The sequence below is a fragment of the Gobio gobio genome (assembly GCF_949357685.1).
Source record: "Gobio gobio genome assembly, chromosome: 3".
Taxonomy (NCBI): Eukaryota; Metazoa; Chordata; class Actinopteri; order Cypriniformes; family Gobionidae; genus Gobio; species Gobio gobio.
The window spans coordinates 62,171,596-62,193,824 of record NC_137099.1 but is presented as its reverse complement, the minus strand read 5'-3'; the positions used below and the strand labels follow the sequence as shown (position 1 = coordinate 62,193,824).

General features: G+C 42.6%; 2 protein-coding genes across 2 annotated transcripts in view; one reads left to right on the top strand and one right to left on the bottom strand.

Annotated features, from left to right (window-relative positions):
• LOC307124221 (uncharacterized protein) overlaps nt 1-22,229 on the top strand; it is a gene marked incomplete at its 3' end in the record, with an annotated part of 717,433 nt that overhangs the window by 190,088 nt on the left and 505,116 nt on the right. The window lies entirely within an intron of this gene.
• Nucleotides 6,454-22,229, bottom strand: part of mycbpap (mycbp associated protein) — a gene marked incomplete at both ends in the record, with an annotated part of 36,039 nt that continues 20,263 nt past the window's right edge. Inside the window, 12 exons of the mRNA XM_079813274.1 lie at nt 6,454-6,519; nt 6,605-6,736; nt 7,004-7,113; nt 8,017-8,135; nt 10,875-11,002; nt 14,436-14,540; nt 15,741-15,887; nt 15,969-16,156; nt 16,767-16,935; nt 18,000-18,108; nt 18,185-18,285; nt 21,303-21,403. Coding sequence (XP_079669400.1) covers nt 6,454-6,519; nt 6,605-6,736; nt 7,004-7,113; nt 8,017-8,135; nt 10,875-11,002; nt 14,436-14,540; nt 15,741-15,887; nt 15,969-16,156; nt 16,767-16,935; nt 18,000-18,108; nt 18,185-18,285; nt 21,303-21,403 — 1,475 coding nt within the window. The remainder of the gene's footprint in view (nt 6,520-6,604; nt 6,737-7,003; nt 7,114-8,016; nt 8,136-10,874; nt 11,003-14,435; nt 14,541-15,740; nt 15,888-15,968; nt 16,157-16,766; nt 16,936-17,999; nt 18,109-18,184; nt 18,286-21,302; nt 21,404-22,229) is intronic.

Genomic DNA, 22,229 nt, shown 5'->3' with positions numbered 1-22,229 from the left:
GTCGGCACAATGCAGTCAGGCAAGTCCCGTTCTCCTGGCAACCGCCAAACCCAGACTCGTCCATGGGATTACCAGACAGAGAAGCGTGATTGGTCACTCAGAGAACACGTCTCCACTGCTCTAGAGTCCAGTTGCGGCACACTTTACCCCACTGCATCCCACGCTTTGCATTGCACTTGGTGATGTGAGGCTTGGATGAGCTGCTCGGCCATGGAAACCCATTCCATGAAGCTCTACACACTGATCTTGAGCTCATCTGAAGGACACAGGAGTTTGCTCACTGCTCACTGTGACCCTCAGCATGCGCTGACCCCGCTCTGTGATCTCAGTTGCTGTTGTTCCCAATCGCTTCCACTTTGTTATAATCCCACTAACAGTTGAGCGTGGAATATTTAGTATAATATTTGCACTTATTGCACAGGTGTCCACCGATCACGGCCCCACGCTTGAGCTCCTGAGAGCGGCCCATTCTCTCTCTCTAATGTGTGTAGAAGCGAACACACACACACACACACACACACACACACACACACACTCCTGAGAGCGGCCCATTCTCTCTCACTAATGTGTGTAGAAGCGAACACACACACACACACACACACACACTCCTGAGAGCGGCCCATTCTCTCTCACTAATGTGTGTAGAAGCGTCTGCAGGCCTAGAGCCTGAGTTATACACCTGTGGCCATGAAGGGACTGAACACCTGAACTCAGTGATTTGGAGGGGCGTCCCAGTGCTCTTGGCAATATAGTGTATGTTAAAGTGTAAGTCAATAGAGTGTAGAAAGTCATAGTGGAACCCAATAAACGAGTAGAACCTATTCAAGCTTCTTTGATGTAATTTCAGAACCTTGACTTTTTCCCCGCCATTGACGGAGTTTTCCGCCTTTTCACTGTTATACGGTAGGGGGCGCTATGACACACAGGAAGAAGCAGAAACAAGCGATATCATATGTATGCAGATGCATGTACATCAAACATCAAATAAATCAAAACTGTGAGACGCTGCCCCAGGACGAGCTCTAGGACTGTGAAGCTTCAGGGTGTTGATGGACTCCATCTCCTCCATCTGTGTTTCATCATCACTCTGAATCTCATCTGGATGGAGTCTCTGATAAAAACGTCATTTTCTCAGCTTTTTGCTCAAAATGTTGCTTTTTTGTGAAGCACATTCAAGTGTTGATACACAAAGAAATGCATGAAGCTAGTTGCTTAAAAGCTGAGTCTTTCTTTTGATACATTTCATATTCATATTCAACAAAACATTCTGGGGGACATGACATTTTTGGTGAAAATCATCAAAAACACTGGCGTTGGCTGGCAACTTTTAAAAAAACGCTTAGGCCCGGTTTAGATATAGTCAGGATTAGGCCTTAGTTCAACTAGAAATCTGACTTTATAACGAGTTAAATATGGATATTTTTCTTACACAAACGCATCTCTTCGCTTCAGAAGGCCTTTATTAACCCCCAGAGCCGTGTGGAGCAGTTATATGATGGATAGATGCACTTTTTGGGCTGCCATTATAAAGTTTGGAAGAGCCAGGACATTTTTAATAAAACTCTGATTGTGTTCGTCTGACAGGAGAATGGCATACACTAGAGTTGGGGCACTAGAACTTGGACTTGAATCCGGACTCAAGTCCAATTTTGAATGAACTCGGACTTGACACGGGACATTTGGACATTTTGGACTCGGAAAAGAGTGCAGTCGAGTCTGTGTCATGTGTAACAACAAAACCGCATAAAACTACGATAATAAATGAATGAACGTCTCCCGCCTGTGATTTCACTGCAGAAATCCGGTAAAAAGAAATACGAACCTAAATCCAAATAACTTAGGGCTGGGCGATATGACGATAAATATATATCAGATTTTTGTGTGCATACACTTAAAGCGGCAGACAGAAATGAGGCATCATATGCATGTCGGAGCCATTGTGTGTGTGTGTGTGTGTGTGTGTGTGTGTGTGGGACAAGCCCCACCCACTTTTTACGACCAATGACATTGGACCCACTCACTTTTACCGTCTCTAATTCAGCACATGTGTGTTCACCCCTAACCGATAAACACTTATTATTAAACGTATTATTACTTACACTTATTATTATTTCCACTTTTCTAAGAAGGATCGGAAAGGCATTTATTTTCAATAAAAATGAGGAAAATATCTTCATTTTTATTGAAATGAAATGCCTTTCCGCTCTGATAAGTGATGGGAAAGAGAGTAGAGTGAGTTCAGCAAAAGGCGGATTCGAACCTCGGTTTGATTTGTGTCAAAACTTGCTGACTAACTTTAGTACGTTTAAGAAGAATCACTGTACATGTAATACAGTGAAGTTTACATTTAATTGTTTTATGCAATTTCTATAGTATTTATTCTCACTTGAGAAAACATATCATTATCGTGAAATAAGATTTTAGTATCGCCCACCCCTAAACATTAGCAGAGGCATTAAATCATTGAAATACAATAAAACAGAAAAAAAACTTGTAATAATTAAAGTTATTTGTGTATATCCATGTCCATTCTATTGTTTGAAACCATTTTTGATTGGACACTAGTTGAGGTTCTGTTGACTAAATAAAAATGTTAAATGGCAATGGAAAGATGTAATAGTGGCATTTTTGTTAAATTTTATATTGCTATTGGTATAATGGGTTGAAAGGTTAAAATATTAATAAGATAAACATTTACAATAGCAAAATTACTTTCTGGACTTGACTCGAACTCGACAAAGGTGGACTCGGACCCAACTCTGTCATACACACCTACACACATTTTTGGGTGAACTATCCCTTTAAGACTAAAGGGGTTAAAGTTCTTGAACATTTACCATATGATGTAATTTAACCCTTTGAATCCCTTAATGTCAACATTTCAAAGTTGTTATGAAGCCACTGCAGAACATTTTCAGGTTTCTGTGAAGAATCTGATTGGTGCCTGAAGAATCATGTTCTGGTGCTTTAAAGAAGGAAGATATGCTTCACGTTTACAGTGACAATAGATGAGAACTAACACACTAATGTGACCTATAACGTATTGGAGATTTCTAAACCTCCACTATATCCACACACACACCCACACCAGCATCAGAATAAACAGACAAGAGTGTGTGTGTCAATGCTCCAGTAGGCCTTGAGCAGCACAGAAGCACTTCCACCGATCACAGATAGCATATCCAGTCACACACACACACACACACACACACACCGACAGGCACGCGCATCATCCGCAGGGTTAATGGAGGAGAAACGAACCCGCTTACCTGCCGCATCTCCCCGAGCCGCCGCGATCCGCTACACCGGCAGAGAGACAGGCGGGGATACCGACACACGGAGAGAACGGGAGACGGAGAGATCTGTCCGTGCCGCTGTCGAGGACAAGCGCGTGGATGCTGCAGTGTCCCCGGTAATGATGTGGGTGAGATGAGCCACACACGCGCTCACGCATGCGGTGTGGAGGCACGAGCCATCATCATCATCATCATCATCATCACGAGAGAGAGAGAGAGAGAGAGAGAGAGAGAGAGAGAGAGAGAGAGAGAGAGACAGAGAGAGAGAGAGAGAGAGAGAGAGAGAGAGAGAGAGAGAGAGAGAGAGAGAGAGAGAGAGAGAGAGAGAGAGAGAGAGAGAGAGAGAGAGAGAGAGAGAGAGAGAGAGAGAGAGAGAGAGACTGCGCACTCAGCGTTTAACCGCATCACTGCCGGAGTCCCTCGATCCAAACACATGATTTTTATTGTATTGGAGTGTTTAGCATCTTTTTTATTTGTTGTTTTGTATTGTATTATTGATTTTGTTTTGTTTTTATTTAACTCAAATTGTTTGTAACGCTTTGGGTTCAAAACAATTGCATTATAAATACAATGTTATTATATACCTACGTTTACTCAACATTACATGGTAAAACTATATCATACATGTATTCATCATACATAAATGAAGAATACAAAATATAAATTCATGACTAAGTATTGTGAAAATAGAAATGTAGGGGAGAGTGGGGCACAACCTAAGGCTTTTTGACTTTCTCAGTTTGTGTAAACCCACTTGGGGTTCAGAGTATTTATTGTTTCCCACATTAATGTCACACATGTCTAGTACAATTATGTGGTTTTGCTTCATTAATACAGTGTTTACTTTCTTCTTGATTTACCCCGAAAGAATGGAAGTGAAATGTGACAACATGCCCCATAGGTGGGGCACATTATAACATGACCAAATGACAGATTAAAATATTACCTGATATAATCAAAAAAATATACAAGACAAACTAAAATATTTTGTCAACAAAATACAATTGTTAACTTTTTAAAATAAAATAATGGCATTTTTTTAATCATTAAAAATATAAGCATTTTTGAGTTTGACTACAAACACATCGCTAAACACAGCTATACAGCATAGTTAAAAACATAATTATAATTAATAAAAGTATAGAATATAATGGCATATTTCTAATAGGGGCTCATTGTAACGCAGTGTTAACACACACACCATCTGCACAACTGGGATTTAACCCCCGGCTAGTGTCTTCTGCTGTTACATCAGCATTAAAGAACATCTCACCTGTTAAATAACAGATATAAGATTAAAATAATAGCGGATTTTTCTTATTTTAAATAAACACAAAAAACAGAGATGAAAACTAAACTTAAGCAAGAAATGTACTTTTGCTATGGTTAAATACATGTTCAGTAATATCTTCCAGAGATTTTTTAATTTCGGCGCTATTTTTTCTCTAAATAATGTTGATATGGCAACTAGTAAATACACAATTTTCTGGAGAATATAATAAAACTGGCAAAAGGGAATTACAACTTCGATCATTTTAAATATATTTCGTTTTTGTGATGTATTTAAGTTTAAGTAATATTAAAGTTTCAGGCCTTTCAGAGCAGCTTCGGTCTGTTGGACCAACCGTTAACATTTGAACCATTTCCGCGGGAACAGTATTTAAAGGGACAGTTCACCTAAAAATGAAAATGTAATAAAAGTCTGTGATTAATTGAGTGGTGCAGGTTTGACATCACGAGCACTGGTTCCCTCCAGAAAAACCCAATAGGATTTCCCCATTTTGTATTATCGAAAAAAACAAGCTCCGTTTTGTCCATCAAGATAATTTTCACAGATGAACACAACTTTAATGAATTTTGAAGCCTGAATGCAGTCGCCAGGAGTAAAAAGCTAAAGGTAGGATAAACGGACGACCCCACGGTCAGCAGTTTTCAGCTTTATCTAAACACATTAGAGTTAGACTGGTTTATAAGAGCACATTATGAGCATTATGAGTCTGCGACTGAGTTTACCTGTTCGGCTGATGACGTTAATCTCCTCGACAGCTTCTGTAGTGCCATTAGACACATAACAGCTTCAAAAATCACGAGTGTGGTAACACTGCTGTATTTAATGTTGTGGAATAAAACGTGAAAGCGTCTTGAGCTCGTGTTCACCACAGACCTTATTTCAGCCATTTAACCAAAGCCCCATTCAAAAAACACATTGACTTCGGGACGAGGGAACTGGTAAAATGCTAACTCGCTTTCGTTTCAAACCCGTAAGACTTACGTTCATCTTCGGAAAACAAATAAAGATCTGTCAATCAAGCTGTCAATCATGACGTCACATTTATTTACGGTCTATGGTCAGAACTGGGGAAAGAGTTTTCACACAGCTCTACGATGGAGGAGTTTGGCATTTGAATATTCATAGTTATTATACAAGCTAGAGTATTTATGAATGGTTATGGCAATAACTGGTACATTCGCATATTATATTTTATGAATATGTAAAAAATGTAAAGTGTTGAGAAGCAGCTGAGAGCTGTCATTTTTGTATATTTGACTTTATTTACCTCAGGAATGTTTACTATGCAGCTGCGCTTGGGAAAGAAAGCGCACGAGATGAGACGCTACAAAGACCATTGATTAAGAATAGCCTACATTTATACATATTTAACCAAATCAAAATGTATTTTCATATTGAATGACAGGTGCAGCTTCAAATCTGTTCATAGTCAATACAGGTATATGTCAACTAATAAAACTAATGGACAATGTTTTGATTATATGTTTTAGATACATACTGTGTGTTTTGTAAATGTTTATACTTATTATATGGTTTTAAATTTGAAAGTAAAGTAAAGTTTTCATAATATATGCAATTCAAATGTTTATTTTCATGAGAATATAATATGGATATGCTCATATGGTGCAGAATTATAAGCTCATGAACTTCCTGAAAACTAGTACAACTCTCGAGCAGAAGAGATGACCAAATCCTGTCAGAGTCAACCATTTGAAGTGTTTAAAGTGCATATACTGACACACACACACACACACACACACACACACACACACACACACACACACACACACACACACACACACACACACACACACACACACACACACACACACACACACACACACACTCAAGAGTTGACATCATGTGTTAGTGTGATGATGACTGGAGTAAATCACACAGAGAGTCCAGCATCCTCTCCATCAGCACATACACCTGAAACACACACACACACAGATATCAGCACCTGATGACTGAGGTATGAATCACGACTGCGTGTGTGTGTGTGTGTGTGTCTCGCCTGTGCGTGCAGCAGCGGTCTGTATCTGTCCTGCAGTGTGTGTTTGTGTTCAGGGCTGTCAGTAAAGCTGGAGTTTCTCTCTCCTGCACTCTTCCTCTCTTCTGGCACGAGCTTCTTCACGCTCCCACGTTCCTGAACACACACACACACAGTATTAGAAGCACATATTTGTAAGTGTCAGAGAGCAGAGCGTCAGTCCGCTGTAATGTGGTGTGAAAGCGTGCACCTGTCCTCCCACTGACGCCCACAGGGCCTGAGTCAGCCAGAGGTGGGCTAGTGAAACTCTACGACTCCACCACACACTCTGCTCAACACACACACGCTTTGAGGACTCAGTGAGGCGGCGTCTGCTGCCCTCTGCTGGCGATCGGGCTCATCACGGCTCACACACACACACACCTGCACTGCTCTCGCTCCTCTCGCCTCCTCCTGCTCTCGAACACTGGCTCGCCTCGCCTCTGGTTTCATGAGGAGCGCTCCTTCTGTCCTCTGCTCCGTCTTCTGCTCCACTGCGGATCATCGGTACATGTTAGACTGTCCTCTACCTGTGTGTGTGTGTGTGTGTGTGTGTCTGTGTGTGTGTGTGAGTGTGTGTGTGTGAGTGTGTGTGTTGTGTGTGTGTGTGAGTGAGTGAGAGTGTGAGTGAGAGTGTGTGTGTGTGTGTGTGAGTGAGAGTGTGTGTGTGTGTGTGTGTGTGTGTGTGTGTGTGTGTGTGTGTGTGTGTGTGTGTGTGTGTGTGTGTGTGTGTGTGAGAGTGAGTGAGAGTGTGTGTGAGTGAGTGAGAGTGTGAGTGAGTGAGTGAGTGTGAGTGTGTCTGTGTGTGAGTGAGTGAGTGAGTGTGAGTGTGTGTGTGTGAGAGTGTATGTGAAAGTGAGTGAGAGTGAGAGTGTGAGTGTGTGTGTGTGTGTGTGTGTGTGAGTGAGTGTGTGTGTGCATGTGTGTGTCTGTGTATATGTCTATCTGTGTGTATATGTGTGTGTGTGTGTGTGTGTATGTGTTTGTGTATGTGTGTCTGTGTGTGTGTGTGTGTGTGTGTGTGTGTAAGAGTGTCTGTGTGTGTGAGTCGTGTGTGTGTGTGTGTGTGTGTAAGAGTGTCTGTGTGTGTGAGTCGTGTGTGTGTGTGTGTGTGTGAGAGTGTCTGTGTGTGTGAGTCGTGTGTGTGTGTGTGTGTGTGTGTGTGTAAGAGTGTCTGTGTGTGTGAGTCGTGTGTGTGTGTGTGTGTGTGTGTGTGTGTGTGTGTGTGTGTGTGTGTGTGTGTGTGTGTGTGTGTGTGTGTGTGTGAGAGTGTCTGTGTGTGTGAGTCGTGTGTGTGTGTGTGTGTGTGTGTGTGTGTGTGTGTGTGTGTGTGTGTGTGTGTGTGTGTGTGTGTGTGTGAGAGTGTCTGTGTGTGTGAGTCGTGTGTGTGTACTCACAGGTGTGTTGGTCGTGTGTTGTGTCACTCCAGGTGTTGTTCTCTGGAAGCCCCAGTTTGTGTCTCAATCTCACAGACTCAGTGACCAAACCGTCCAGCAGCTCCCTCCATAACTGCAGACTGCACACACACACACACACACACACACACACACACACACACACACACACACACACACACACACACACACACACACACACACACACACACACACACACACACACACACACACACACACACACACATTTTGTTTGATGTTGTTTGACTGTATTGTATGTTATAAATATAAAAACTCCACATTGTGATTTTGTTCCTGAGGTTCTGTGTGTGTGTGTGTGTGTGTGTGTGTGTGTGTGTGTGTGTGTGTTGCGCTCATGTGTTTCCACTTCTCCTCGTGATCCTCAACGGCTCAACCTCGTTACCGTCAGTTCATTATATATGATATGATTATTCCCCATCGATCGCCACTAATGAATGCAGAATCATTCTGGTGTGTTGTTTCTGTTATTGATGGTTTAGTCAGGATACTTGCTCTTTCAAAAGAATACACTTGTGTCCAGCCCTGACCTACTTTTGATTTATTCATTCAAGAGTTGACAAGAAAGGCACAAACGCTCCTGGGGCCCTATCTTGCACCCAGCGCAATTGACTTTGTACACCGACGCATGTGTCATTCCTATTTTGCACCCGCGCAAAGCGCGCTTTTCCCTCCACAGAAGCACGTCGCTAAACTAGTGAATGAACTTGCGCTCCCTGGGCGGTTCAGCGCAAAAAAGGAGGCGTGTTCCGGCGCAAACAATCCCTGGTGCTATTTTGCTGTTCCATTAAACAATTGCGCCACTGACCAGAAAAAACCTAGTCTAAAGTCAGTGGCGCGTTGCGCGTTGTTCATTATGCTATTTTAAGGGCGCATGCTTGACCATAATGTATAGCGTGCACAACGCGCATACACTTTGCTCATGTAATCTACACAGATGCAACAGTTATTTTTGCAAATCATAAATTGTTACACTAAAAAATATTAACACATGAGATGACGGAAATCATTGTGGTGTGCCACGAAGATGTGAAAAAAATAGGCATAAATCTAGCTTACAAATTATTCAGGCTAATTGTAATAATTAAGGATAAGACCTGTTTGCCCAATAGTGGCAAGACATATATGTATATAAGGACATCTGACAAATTGGTTTGTCCGTCAAGAACCAGGAAAAAAAATGGGTGAGGGTGGACGCAGCGATGTCCTCTGCTGGCGTCAGGTCCTGAGTAGAGGCAGATCCACCTCCCGTTACACGGCGTGCCCGATTGATGCTGGCAAGCTTGGACTTTCCCCGTCTTCTGATGTCATTGTAGCGCTTGCGGCTCTGGTGCGACGTCCTGGGGATGCCAGCTGATGAAACAATTGTGGCTATTTCCTCCCACGCCTGTTTAACCGACGCTATTTTGGGTGGGTTTCTCCCATCCCCATACAACACAACTTCTCTGTCTTTCACTGCTCTTACAAGAACATCAGTCTCCTCGGCTGTGAACCGCTCCTGGCGTGCGCCTGGTAAATACGCCATAATAATAGCAATCCATAATGGAACTTGCACACCTGCTTTTACAGGGAATGTTGGATGACGCTCGGATTGGTTTATTCACGTTACGCCCAAACCACACCTATGAATAATGAAGCTACTTCAGACCAACCCATTTTATTTCCCGCCGGGAAAATAGCAACAGCGCCGAGACCCGCCCACAAAGTTACTTGCGCTTCGCGCTTTGACACTTGCGTTTCAGATCGTTAAAATAGGGCCCCTGGTGTCTCTGCCGCTGACACACACACACACACACACATGGCCTGCTGGTGTGGAACAGAGGCAGCTCTTCAGACTGCACAACATCAGACGACATAACACACACACTTCTGAAGGACTCACATCACCCTGTCTATCTGAACTGCTTCCATCTGGAAAGCCATAGGTCTATGAAAACACACACCACAGGACTCAGAACAGTTTAATCCTGAAGCTGTCACTGAACTGAGAACTCGCCCTCCAACTACAACACATTCCTGACATGCGCAGGAACATTATGGGCACGTTTGTAATGTGCACTTCAACTTTCTTTAATCAATTTTCCGCATCCCAGAAATCACAGGTCCAAATGTGATGCCGTGATGTTGAACTGAAGACTTTCTGCTCCAGTTCAGGACGTTCTTGAGGCCTTACATTGGAGAAGGTCAAATCCAGACCCACAGAAACCCTGCACACGATCCTGATCACCCTGTCTGTTTTGTTTTTGCGATAACAGCCGACATGAGGTGTGTGTGTGTGTGTCTCACCTGATGGCGTGTGATGTCACAGGTGGAGTGTGTGTGTGTGTGTGTGTGTCTCACCTGATGGCGTGTGATGTCACAGGTGGAGTGTGTGTGTGTGTGTGTGTGTCTCACCTGATGGCGTGTGATGTCACAGGTGGAGTGTGTGTGTGTGTGTGTGTGTCTCACCTGATGGCGTGTGATGTCACAGGTGGAGTGTGTGTGTGTGTGTGTGTCTCACCTGATGGCGTGTGATGTCACAGGTGGAGTGTGTGTGTGTGTGTGTGTGTCTCACCTGATGGCGTGTGATGTCACAGGTGGAGTGTGTGTGTGTGTGTGTGTGTCTCACCTGATGGCGTGTGATGTCACAGGTGGAGTGTGTGTGTGTGTGTGTGTGTCTCACCTGATGGCGTGTGATGTCACAGGTGGAGTGTGTGTGTGTGTGTGTGTGTCTCACCTGATGGCGTGTGATGTCACAGGTGGAGTGTGTGTGTGTGTGTGTGTCTCACCTGATGGCGTGTGATGTCACAGGTGGAGTGTGTGTGTGTGTGTGTGTGTCTCACCTGATGGCGTGTGATGTCACAGGTGGAGTGTGTGTGTGTGGCCGCTGCAGCTCCAGCATCAGTGTGTTGAACTGCCTCAAACACTCGTCTCTGCTCACAGTGTCTGTCTCAGGAGCGGACAGCACCACCTACAGGACAGAACACACACACACACACACACCTGAGACTCCAGTGAGACGTAGAGATGGGATATGATCAAATGTCCTGACGGTTATTATTATCGTTCACAATGTAATTATCATTAAAACTGTGTTTGATTATCACGCTTTTGAAAACTCGCAGTAAATCCTGTCAAAATCGGTCAATGTTACCACATTAATAATCACAGGGACATATTGAATTATTAGATTAATGTTTTAAATCTTACCCGTTAATAAATCCAGTTTGTAGAGAGTACAAAACAATCATCCAGACAAGATCACAGTGATATTATAGTAGCATTAATAATAAAGTCCTCTGATTTCATTTCAATACAATCAAAAGCAGACACAAGACGCATTAATGAAATAATATTGATAATCGTGATCATTTGGGTCACTATAATCGTGATGTATAATGTTCACGCTGCTCTTTTCTATCCAGAGAATGTATGTAGTTAAACCCCATAAAGCAATCGTACAGCTTGAGCGGTACATACAGTCAGACAGAACAGGCTTCGACCGCTCACTGGATTGAGCAGAGCTGTGTGAAGACTGAGAGACAGGACACTTACACCTGGTGCTGTTATCATAACACCAATACATGAGTGTGTGTGTGTGTGTGTGTGATGGGGGTTATACTTCATTTGAAGGTGTCCTCATTACAGTGTAGTTAAACATGTAAGTGCTGAGTAATATGAATGATCTACATGTACTCACTGTAGGGTTTGGGTTTGCTTCATGTAATTAACATAATTTAGTAGTATTATGCAGTAACTATGTAATAAACACACACTGTACAATAGTGTTTGCTTAAAGAGAAAGCATATTTGGCATAAATTACAGTTAATACGATCAATAAAGCCATGATGTACATGCACCTCACTATTAAAAAAAAAACATGATTTTCTCACATTTCAGCAATAAAAATGAGATTTCTTTGTTTTGTGTTAAAGTAAATGAGAATTTGGCAGATGAACGAGCTTAACTGTCATGAAAATATCATCATAACTGTTCTTAAAACAGGCTTTAATCAAAATTCAAATGATAATGTCTTCTTTATTTTGTCATATTATAAATATTATTTTAGTTATTATTATAATTATAATTAAAGCAGGGTTTCCCAAACTGGTAAAGTTGCCAACTTATGGAAAAGAAAATAAGGGACAATCGTGGTTCTTTATAGGAAAATATAATAAGGGACACTCAAAATATTTGCACTGTACCACGCAGTGTGTGTCATGTCCGTATCTGCAGATAAGTGTGTGTGTATAAAAGGCTCTCACACACACACATTTGGGTCATTCCGTGTCAAAATCAACCAAATTTCAGACATTTTTCTGAAGAAAAACAAACATAAATGAAGAAAAAAAGACAAAATATTAAATGTGATGGATGTATATTTACTGAGGAATTCAATATTTTGTAGTGGGGGTCAGAATGACACATTTCACAGGGGTTTAAAATGACTTTAGAAAGATGGCAGCATCATTCTTTTATTTTTACACTTTATTGACTTTAGCAATCTTTGTTGGTCACAGGCGGGACGCCTGGTGCTCTTTTTTTGATCACCTTTTGTTCGTATCATATATTTAAGTAATTATCATAAATTAGGTATCATTTGAAAGCTTACAAACTCAAAATTCATCCTGTGAAACCCATTTTGAAATACTCTAAATTCTTCAAGCGGGCTCCTCCCCTAGTGGGCGGTGTCAGGTTTCATATTACAACAATTATTTGAACTACTTTATAATTAAAATCTTTCCCAATCTTTACAAAACACATATTGTCGGAAAGGTCTGAGTCTCAAGGGTCCATATTTATTGACTGTTTTGTGATGGAAGTGATATTTTACAGGAAAATGCATCAAAAAAACAATCAATGTAATTTGAATGACACCCGGTGGCTATCTTTGGTACAGCACCTAAACAAAATCTCATGGGGACTTTCATTTTTGTGATTTCAACTTCAAATTTGGAACACAACTTGGTTAGACATATGGCTTTGATTTTATAGTCATTTTAGAGTAAAAATTTTTATGTAAAATACATATTTTATAGGAAAAAAAATATTTAGTACAGTATTTTTCATTTACAGTAGATTTAAACTTCCATAACTTTTTCATACATTCATATTTTGTATTGCTTTCACTTCAACAATAATCTGCAGAGCGTCTTCTTTAAAACAATATATTCCAAAGCAATTCTTGAATTACAGCCCTTTAAGTTTGGATAGTGCATTTTCATGTGTATTCTCAAAAAGGGGGGTGACTTTTTACTTTTGGTTTCTTCATTTTTAAGGCCCAAAAATTTCCAGAGCTATAGGGATCTCAGTGTGGCTCCATGAGTAAAGTGGTTCACATTTTCAATGGTCACACATTTTCAGAACAACAAATAATGTTGAAACTAGCAATGTATCTCGTTTTTTTTTTTTTTATCAACACAATTGAACATTCCTGTCTGAGTGCCATCAATGCAATTTTTCCCATATTGTAACTCTAGAAGTATTACATATATCTCAATATCCTTCTATATTCTCATTCTTAATAAACTTTTCTTTAGTAACCTTAATTTTAAAGGCCTTATATGGTTCAGTTCCGCAGATATACTGTGGCTCCATGCACAAATTATTTAATATTTATTTTCTACACCAAGGGATATTAAATATCATCAACCTCTATTAAAAATTATAAACTTAAAAGGGATTTTTTTGTCAGGAAGATGCATAGCTGGCATAAAACTTAAAAGCATAATTTCTGAATGTCTTTTAATTTTTTTTTAAACAATGGCACCCACAATTTTGAACTAAATGTTGTTGCAACCATGTATGAATAAATGAAAATGCTAATTTTCCAGTTAAAGAAAACTGAGAGGATTGCTTTTGGTGCTTGGGACTTTATTGGTTATCTTGTGTTTGAATAATGAGGTTAAGAATACGCTACAAGTTACTTAAATATAAAGAAAAAAATTCTCTATTTAACAATATTAACTTACAATAGTGAAAGACGACTTCCCTCAGGGAGAGTGCATGTTTTCTTGCATGGCTGAATGCAAACAATAAACGTAGTTTGCATCTGCAAACTCTGCTGGGTCTTAAAGCCTTCCATGGGCGGTTATGTTCGCAAATCAAACAATGATTTTTTTCTCAAAAGAATGATTAATTCTCAATTTAGAGCGTATGCCTGAATACGGGACAAACTGCGCTCCGATTGGCTTTCATACGGATCGCTTCATTGATGCCTTAAATACGGTTGGCAACCCTACAAACTGGGGTCCATGAGGTGATAATTAAACCATAAAATACTATCATGTCATGTGACCATTAACTGACATCAGAGGATATATTTTTGGAATGAAAGTCATTAGAACTCATGAAAACCTCATAATGGTCCTCAAAAGAGGCTTCATAGGCTCATCTGCTGTACCTGTCTGAGTGTGTCCACTGACCGATCCCACGCCGCCGCTCCTGACCCGCTGACCTGCTCCCATAAGCCCTGCAGCGCCTCCACAGGCTCCCGGCGGTACTGCAGCTGTGCACAACAGAGGCCCAATCAGACACATGTAACCCGTCAGCTCTGTGAGAGGAACAACATGTCTCGGCCGCAGTCATCATGAGGACGGGCTGTCAGTTCCAGCGGGAACATGAGGGACCCGACACATGCTGAGCTGTACGAGGCCCTCAGTCATGTTCTGGACTAAATTACACAACTCAACCAATTATCCGCTTAATGGGGCCGATTATCGGCCGGCCGTCACCGCTGTTCTCCATGTGTGTGTGTGTGTGTGTGTGTGTGTGTGTGTGTGTGGGTGAAGGCAGAACAACGAGCAAACAATTAGAGCAAAAAGACATGAAGATGCAGATGTGGCATGGAGATAAATAATGAAATGTGCATAATCCCCCCCATACAAGCCTGTATTATACAGTAGCCAATGCCCTTTCTTATCACAGGTTATGCAGAGCAAATATTACTCAATGGAACAGCAAGAAATGCGACCTCGGAAACAGCATTGTGCTTATCAAATGTAATCACACATCCAAGCGCTGTTTTGTGATTACAGCTGCTGATTATGATGGGAATCTGTTCTGAATGGCTGATGAGCATCTCAAGGTTTTCTGGGTAAGTCGAGGAGTCTGACTCACTGCGTGTGTTTCTTACTGTACAGCACTTTGTGTTTGAACATTATGTTGTATTTGACATCTTATGAAAAGCCAGATGTATTCGTTTCTAAGCTTGTATATTCCAGCTAATGCATTATGGGGGGTTGAGACGGGTTTAAACACATACACAGATCAGGCATAACTGTTCCTAATATTGTGTTGGTCCCCCTGACCCGTTGAGGCATGGACTCCACGGTGTGCTGTGGTTGGACCACACGGGCATCAATGAGCCTCGGCCGCCCATGACCCTGTGGCCGGTTCTCCACTGGTCCTTCCTTGAGCACTTTTGATAGAGACTGGCCACTGCAGACCGGGAACACCCCACAAGAGCCGCAGTTTTGGAGATGCTCTGACCCAGTCCTCTAGCCGTCACAATCTGGCCCAAACTCGCTCAAATCCTTATGCTTGCCCATTTCTCCTGCTTCTAACACATCAACTCTGAGGACAAAATATTCACTTGCTGCCTAATATATCCCACCCACTAACAGAGATCATCAGTGTTACTCACTGGTCATAATGTTATGCCTGATGGTGTGTATTTTAAATGAGGTGAGTGTGTGTGTTCCTGTACCTCAGGGTTGTGTGTGAGGAACAGCTCCTGGTCTGTGATGTAGAGATGGTCAGGAGAGCTGGGCCGCTCTGGAGAGTGAACTCCTCTCAGCAGATCCGCGATGATGCGGCGGCACAGCGACTCTGAGGCTCTCCGCTCCAGCTCCTCCTGCTCACACACACACACACTATCAGTGTAAACACATCACTGAGGTACACACACATATACAGCATCTCTACACACACACACCTCGAGTGCCGCTCTCTGCTGTGCGTTTCTATCCTGATCTAAGGCCACGCCCCTCAGAGTGACCTGCAGTGGAGCTCCGCCCATCAGCAGCGGGTGTGTGTCCAAACGCCAGACCTCAGTCATGATGCCCGCACACACACTCTTGAAGGTGAAGCTGATGCGTTTAGTGCTGCTGGGTAAGATCACCGCTGACAGAGAGAGTCAAACACATCAGTGTGTGTGTGTGTGTGTGTGTGTGAGAGAGAGAGTGTATGTGTGAGTGAGTGAGAGAGTGTACCTGTAGTGACTGTGTGTGTGTGTGTGTGTGTGTGTGTGTGTGTGTGTGTGTGTGTGTGTGTGTGTGTGTGTGTGTGTGTGTGTGTGAGAGAGAGAGAGAGAGAGAGAGAGAGAGAGTGAGTGAGTGAGAGTGTGTGTGTTTGTGTGTGTGTGAGAGTGAGTGTGTGTGTGTGTGTGTGTGTGTGTGTGTGTGTGTGTGTGTGTGTGTGTGTGTGTGTGTGTGTGTGTGTGTGTGTGTGAGAGAGAGAGAGTGAGTGAGTGAGAGTGTGTGTGTGTGTGTGTGTGTGAGAGTGAGTGAGAGCGAGTGTGAGAGTGAGTGTGTGTGTGTGTGTGTGTGTGTGTGTGTGTGTGTGTGTGTGTGTGTGTGTGTGTGTGTGTGTGTGTGTGTGTGTGTGTGTGTGTGTGTGTGTGTGTGTGAGAGAGAGAGAGTGAGAGTGTGTGTGTGTGTGTGTGTGTGTGAGTGAGTGAGAGCGAGTGTGAGAGTGAGTGAGAGTGTGTGTGTGTGTGTGTGTGTGTGTATACCTGTAGAGCTGTTGAAGTAGAAGTGTTGAGTGTGTGTGTGTGTTCGTGTCAGTCTCTCCCAGCTGTAGTAAATCGCAGTACTTCCTTCATTCTTCAGCTCCAGATCGGCGCTCACACTCTGTCCCGTCTCCGTCTCGAACATCAGCCGGGCAGAGACGCCCTCCTGCCCCTGAACACACACACACACACACACAGGCCCATGTAACACAAGAGTGGTGAGCTTGTGTTTGTGTGTGTGTCTAAATGCTTCTTCTTCTGTCACATGATCTATGGCAGCCCTCCAGCTCACACACACATGTGGAGTTCAGTGTTTCCCTCTCACTGGGGATCTATACTAGCCTGGATGCCAGCCGAACTTAGCCCCGCCCACAACATTTTAACTCGGGCAGTTCGGTCTGGACTTGATCGGTAGAGGAGTAATTATGCCCGAACAGAAGCTGTTCGAACCAATGAAATCATCAGGGCGGGCTTTAGACGATGATGGACAGATGATCAACAGTAACGTAATCATCCACGTCATCAAAGGCGCTTGGGTTGAATTTGTTCTAATCCTAAACGGAGAACTTGTTCGTATATGCATTCACCTTCACTATTTCTCTCAGAAACGATGATCGTGTTGGTAAGTACCCTGTGTATCCTTAAATTCTTTTTTTACAACACCGGCAAAGATCGTTTACACTCATCTTTTTCTTCTAACGTTAGGCTACTTATTCCAGCGTGCGTGCAGACAGGGTTGCCAAGTTTTTACAACAAAACCCGCCCAATTGCTAACGTTCCTCAAAACTAGCCAAAAACAAGCCCAATAGCTTTCCAGGGGGGTTCTCCGGGAAAAAAGGGCATTTGGGGGGTAAAATATGTGTTATTTTGGCAGGGCTGGCAGCTAAAAGTCGCATTCCTGGGTCTGTATATCACATAATTGGGGTCGCTTCAACCAGCGGACATGGCAACACTGTGAGCAGTTGAGTTCTGTTGACATTTGACAACTAACATTAAGCGTCGCTCCGTTGCTCTGATTGGTTGTGTGTCTATCCAATTGAGGTCTTTCCTGGTTCGGTTGAAACACGCCCCATAATCACAGCCCAACGGAGCAGATCAAACTCATATTCTGACTAGAATTGAGTATGTCGACGTCAGTCTAGATCTATAGTGTTCTGCTGATGTAGTGACTCATGTGCTGATATAAGATCCTGATCGTGCCGCCCACCCTCAGACCTTTAGTGTATCTCCTCCTAGCTGGTGGGCGGAAGGCCTGCCGGTCCAGAGCGCCAGGTCTCCACAAACCCTCAGAGCGGGCCGCAGCTCCACATCACTGATGACGTCATCAAACAGCGCCAGAGGGTCTCTGTGGAAGAGAGAGAAGAGCCGTGAACCCACCAGTCACACCATCACAGCGAGAGCCACAGGAGACAGAGACGTACTGGTTCTCCTTCTGCTCCTCCTCCTCCTCCTCTCTCTCGTCCGGCGGAGGAGAACGGGCCACAGACGGACCTGAGCCCAGCACCTCCAGAGCCTCCACCTCCTGAGACACACACACACACACTGAGGAACACACACTGTGGCTGAACATGATGATCATCTGAGGGTTTATTTTAGAAAGAGAGAATGAGAGATGTTTATAAACCAGATCTGCAGATGAGATGTAAAGTGAGTCCAACGAGAACAAACATAGAGAAACACACACACTCAAACACTCTCTCTCACACACACACACACACACACACACACACACACACACACACACACACACACACACACACACACACACACACACTGCCCCTGCCCCTAAACCTACCCCTCACAGGAGACTGTGCAGTTCAAAAACATGCCCACACACACACACACACACACACACACACTCACACAGCCGTTTGGTTGACGAGGACATGGGAAGTGAAACCATGTTTATGCTGTATGCCATTATGCACATTTGTGTCCTCATAACCCATATATACCTGTACCTCTCTCACACACACACACACACACACGTGGGCTCTTTAGGTCTTGATCAAAAGCATGCTTTTAAGATGCATCATTTGGCAGCAGTGCATGTGTTGAAGAAAGGAATCCCAGAAGGCTTTGCACATGTCCATTAGAGCCTCTGAGAGCGAGGACAGGGACAGACCGTTTTGATCCGCCTGTAAAACACTGATGCTATAAAAGAGCAGGAGAAGCGTTACTCATGTGTGCGGTGATGTCATAGATGAACAGTGTGTGTGTGTGTGTGTGTGAGAGTGTGTGTGTGTGTGATGGGTAGATGCAGGGGCAGGGGCAGGGGCAGTGTGGGTGTGTGTCTGTGTGAGTGTGTGTGAGTGAGAGTGTGTGTGTGTCTGTGTGAGTGAGAGTGTGTGTGTGTGTGTGTGTTTGTGTGAGTGAGAGTGTCTGTGTGAGTGTGTGTTTGTGTCTGTGTGAGTGAGAGGGTGTGTGTGTGTGTGTGTGTCTGTGTGAATGAGAGTGTGTGTGTGTGTGTGTGTGTGTGTGTGTGTGTGTGTGTACGGTATAAAAACCATTACGCCTATGGAATGTCCTCACATTTCACAAAAACAAACATGTGTGTGTGTGTGTGTGTGTGTGTGTGTGTGTGTGTGTGTGTCAGTGATAATGTCAGGTAATGAGTGCAGGAGATGTGTTCTCTGTTCTCCGGGGCTGATGGGAACATGTGCTGCTGAATACTAATGCAACCACACAATAACAACAGCAACAGCCTCGTCATCATCAGAGCGACAGAACCGACCCAGACGTCTGAGCGAGTGGACAACAGCGCTTCATGACCTCCAGATGACCTCGGCCAGTGTCCGGCTGAAATCACACGGTGTGTGTGTGAACAACACTCTCTCAACCGGCCCCGCGCGGGCTTTACCGGCGGCACGTTCCACACGTGACCTCAGAAACACACACACACACACACACACCTGCTAATGGACATCCTGTCACTCACACTGCACTCCACTGAATGCATCTTTATAATGAGAATTTTACACACAAACACACACACAGAAAACCACCTAAACGTGCTTTAAACTTCAGCACGGGTTGAAATCGCAGGTGTTGCTGACGTCAAAAAACTACCTTATAACCAATCACGTCAATGTGTGGGCGGGGCTTTCGCATATCATTAACTCTGAAGCAGGGAGTCCCAAGAGAAGCAGGTTATCACTGTATATGTTTCTGTTGATATGAAAAACCGGGTACATGTGTTAATATAGCAGGTGACTTATGTATATGATGTATGTTCGTTCGAAGCGTTTCTAAGGATGCTGATTGATAGAAGGCAGATGGGATGGAGAACGGGAACATTAGCAAGACATTAGCTGTTTGATAACGCAGTCAGGCCAAAGGCTCATCATATGAATAACTGTTATGCGTCCGGCGGTGTAGAGAGCGACACCATTGTGCAGAGTTTACTACAGTGACGTTGAGCGAGTGAATCTCTGAGCTGGTGTGTGTGAGAGGAGGCGGGGCTAATATGCATATTCATGGGAGTGTGTATACTAAATGAGGCAAAGGTGTAGAGTTGCATTCAAGACACTTTAAGACATGAAGAATTTTTTCACAGGAATTTTTTTTTTTAAATATGTAATTTTGGTGATCAAAGGCGAGCTTTAAGGGATACAATGATTGACTACAGGGAGACTATACAATCGTTCAGTGGTTGCCTTCATTTTTTTAAACTGGCTGTATAATTTCAACTTAAATTATACAAAATTTACTTAAAAAAATCTCGTATCACTTAAATTATTTAGAGTTAAAGGAATGTAAAAACATTATTAAAGAGCATATTTTTACTGTGTATTTTTTGTCATTTTATTCAGGGTTTTTTTTGTTATAATATTGCTATTTAGGTTTCATTTAAGTTTTAGTTTTTATGTATTTCCAGTTAATAATTTGAGTGATTTCAGTAATTCCACTTTACTTTAAGTGTTTCAAATAATATTCATATTTTTTATTTTAGCGTTTCAATAAAGTTTAGTTGAATCTCGTATAGCTGGTAAAATTGCTTTTTTTATTTAAATTATTTTATTTTGATGAGTTAAAGAAATGTAAAAACATATATTACCATATCACATTTTTTACAGTGTAATGTTTATTCATTTCATTTTATTTTATTTTTTAAATATTGCTATTTAGGTTTAATTTAATTTATTTGAGTTTATTGAGTTTATTTATATTTATATTTTATTATATTTTTATTATTATATTTCAGAAATGTTTTTTAATAGTTTTAGTCGATAATAACCCTGGTTTTGACAGTAAATCCGGAAATCAATTTGTTACATTTGCTCAAAATGTCCTCAAAGCGCTTGACATATATAAGGGGGGAATGTCCTCAACCACCACCTGGATGAAGGCAAAACGCCCACCACACACCAGCTGATTGGTGGAGAGGACTCACAGTGATATGGGGATGACTAGGAGGCCATGATGGACAGAGGCCAATGGGCGAATTTGGCCAGGATGACAAATCACGTCAAGACATTCAGAAATGTTGATATGAACAATAGTTGAGCACAAACGTGTGTGTGTGTGTGTGTGTCTTACAGGACTGAAGTCTCTGAGCATGTCCTTGACTTGATGAAGCCGCTGCTGCAGGTACAAACTCTGATCCCAGCCGGCGTTCACCGCGTCACACGCCACATTACCTGCAAACACACGCCATTATCTATAAATACCACACAAACACATTCAGACAAAATCACACTAGCCTTCCTGCAATCCGTGTGTTATGATGTGTGGCGATTGTGTAGAGATGAAAAAGCAGACAAACCGATTTTCCTTTGATTTGACTGAATCAATCTGCAAATTACCCTCTTACTCATGACAAAGCGTCGCCTTCAGACGGTGCATCAACAACAGTCTGATCTGACATAAGTCAGACACATCTCATATAATCACCCATGACCTTACCATTTTTCAGGATCATCAGGCTCACAATAAATGTCAGCCTTCATCAGAGAGACTGTTGCCATTGCGACGGAGCGGATTACAAGATTGCAATATGTGCTGCTGTTTTCAAATGAATCTGTGCAACACACTGATTTCCTCACGACACATGTTTGCCGTCTGTTGTTGTTGTTAGAGTTATGTAACGTCGATGAGATCTCGAGGAGTCGAGCCTGACTCGGTCACATGGGTCGGGGTTGTGCCGTCGCACAGCGAAACAAAATACGATATAAATTTGTTTTTAAACGTAATATTTGTCTAACCCTTTAAAGTCTGACACATGAAATATTAGTCAATCGATGAGATCTTACTAACAGTATAGCAGCATAGACATATGTCGTATTTAAATGCTTGGTTTTATGGCCAAAGCTCTGTAGTTTTAAAACATATAATGCAAAGATGATTGAGAGATGAGCAAATAAACCTGGAGATCAGATTTGAAACATGAGTTTTCTAAAGAATGATGTCTAAATAATCAAGTTGACCTGAAGTTGGTCCAGTCCAGTAAGTGTTCATTCACACTTT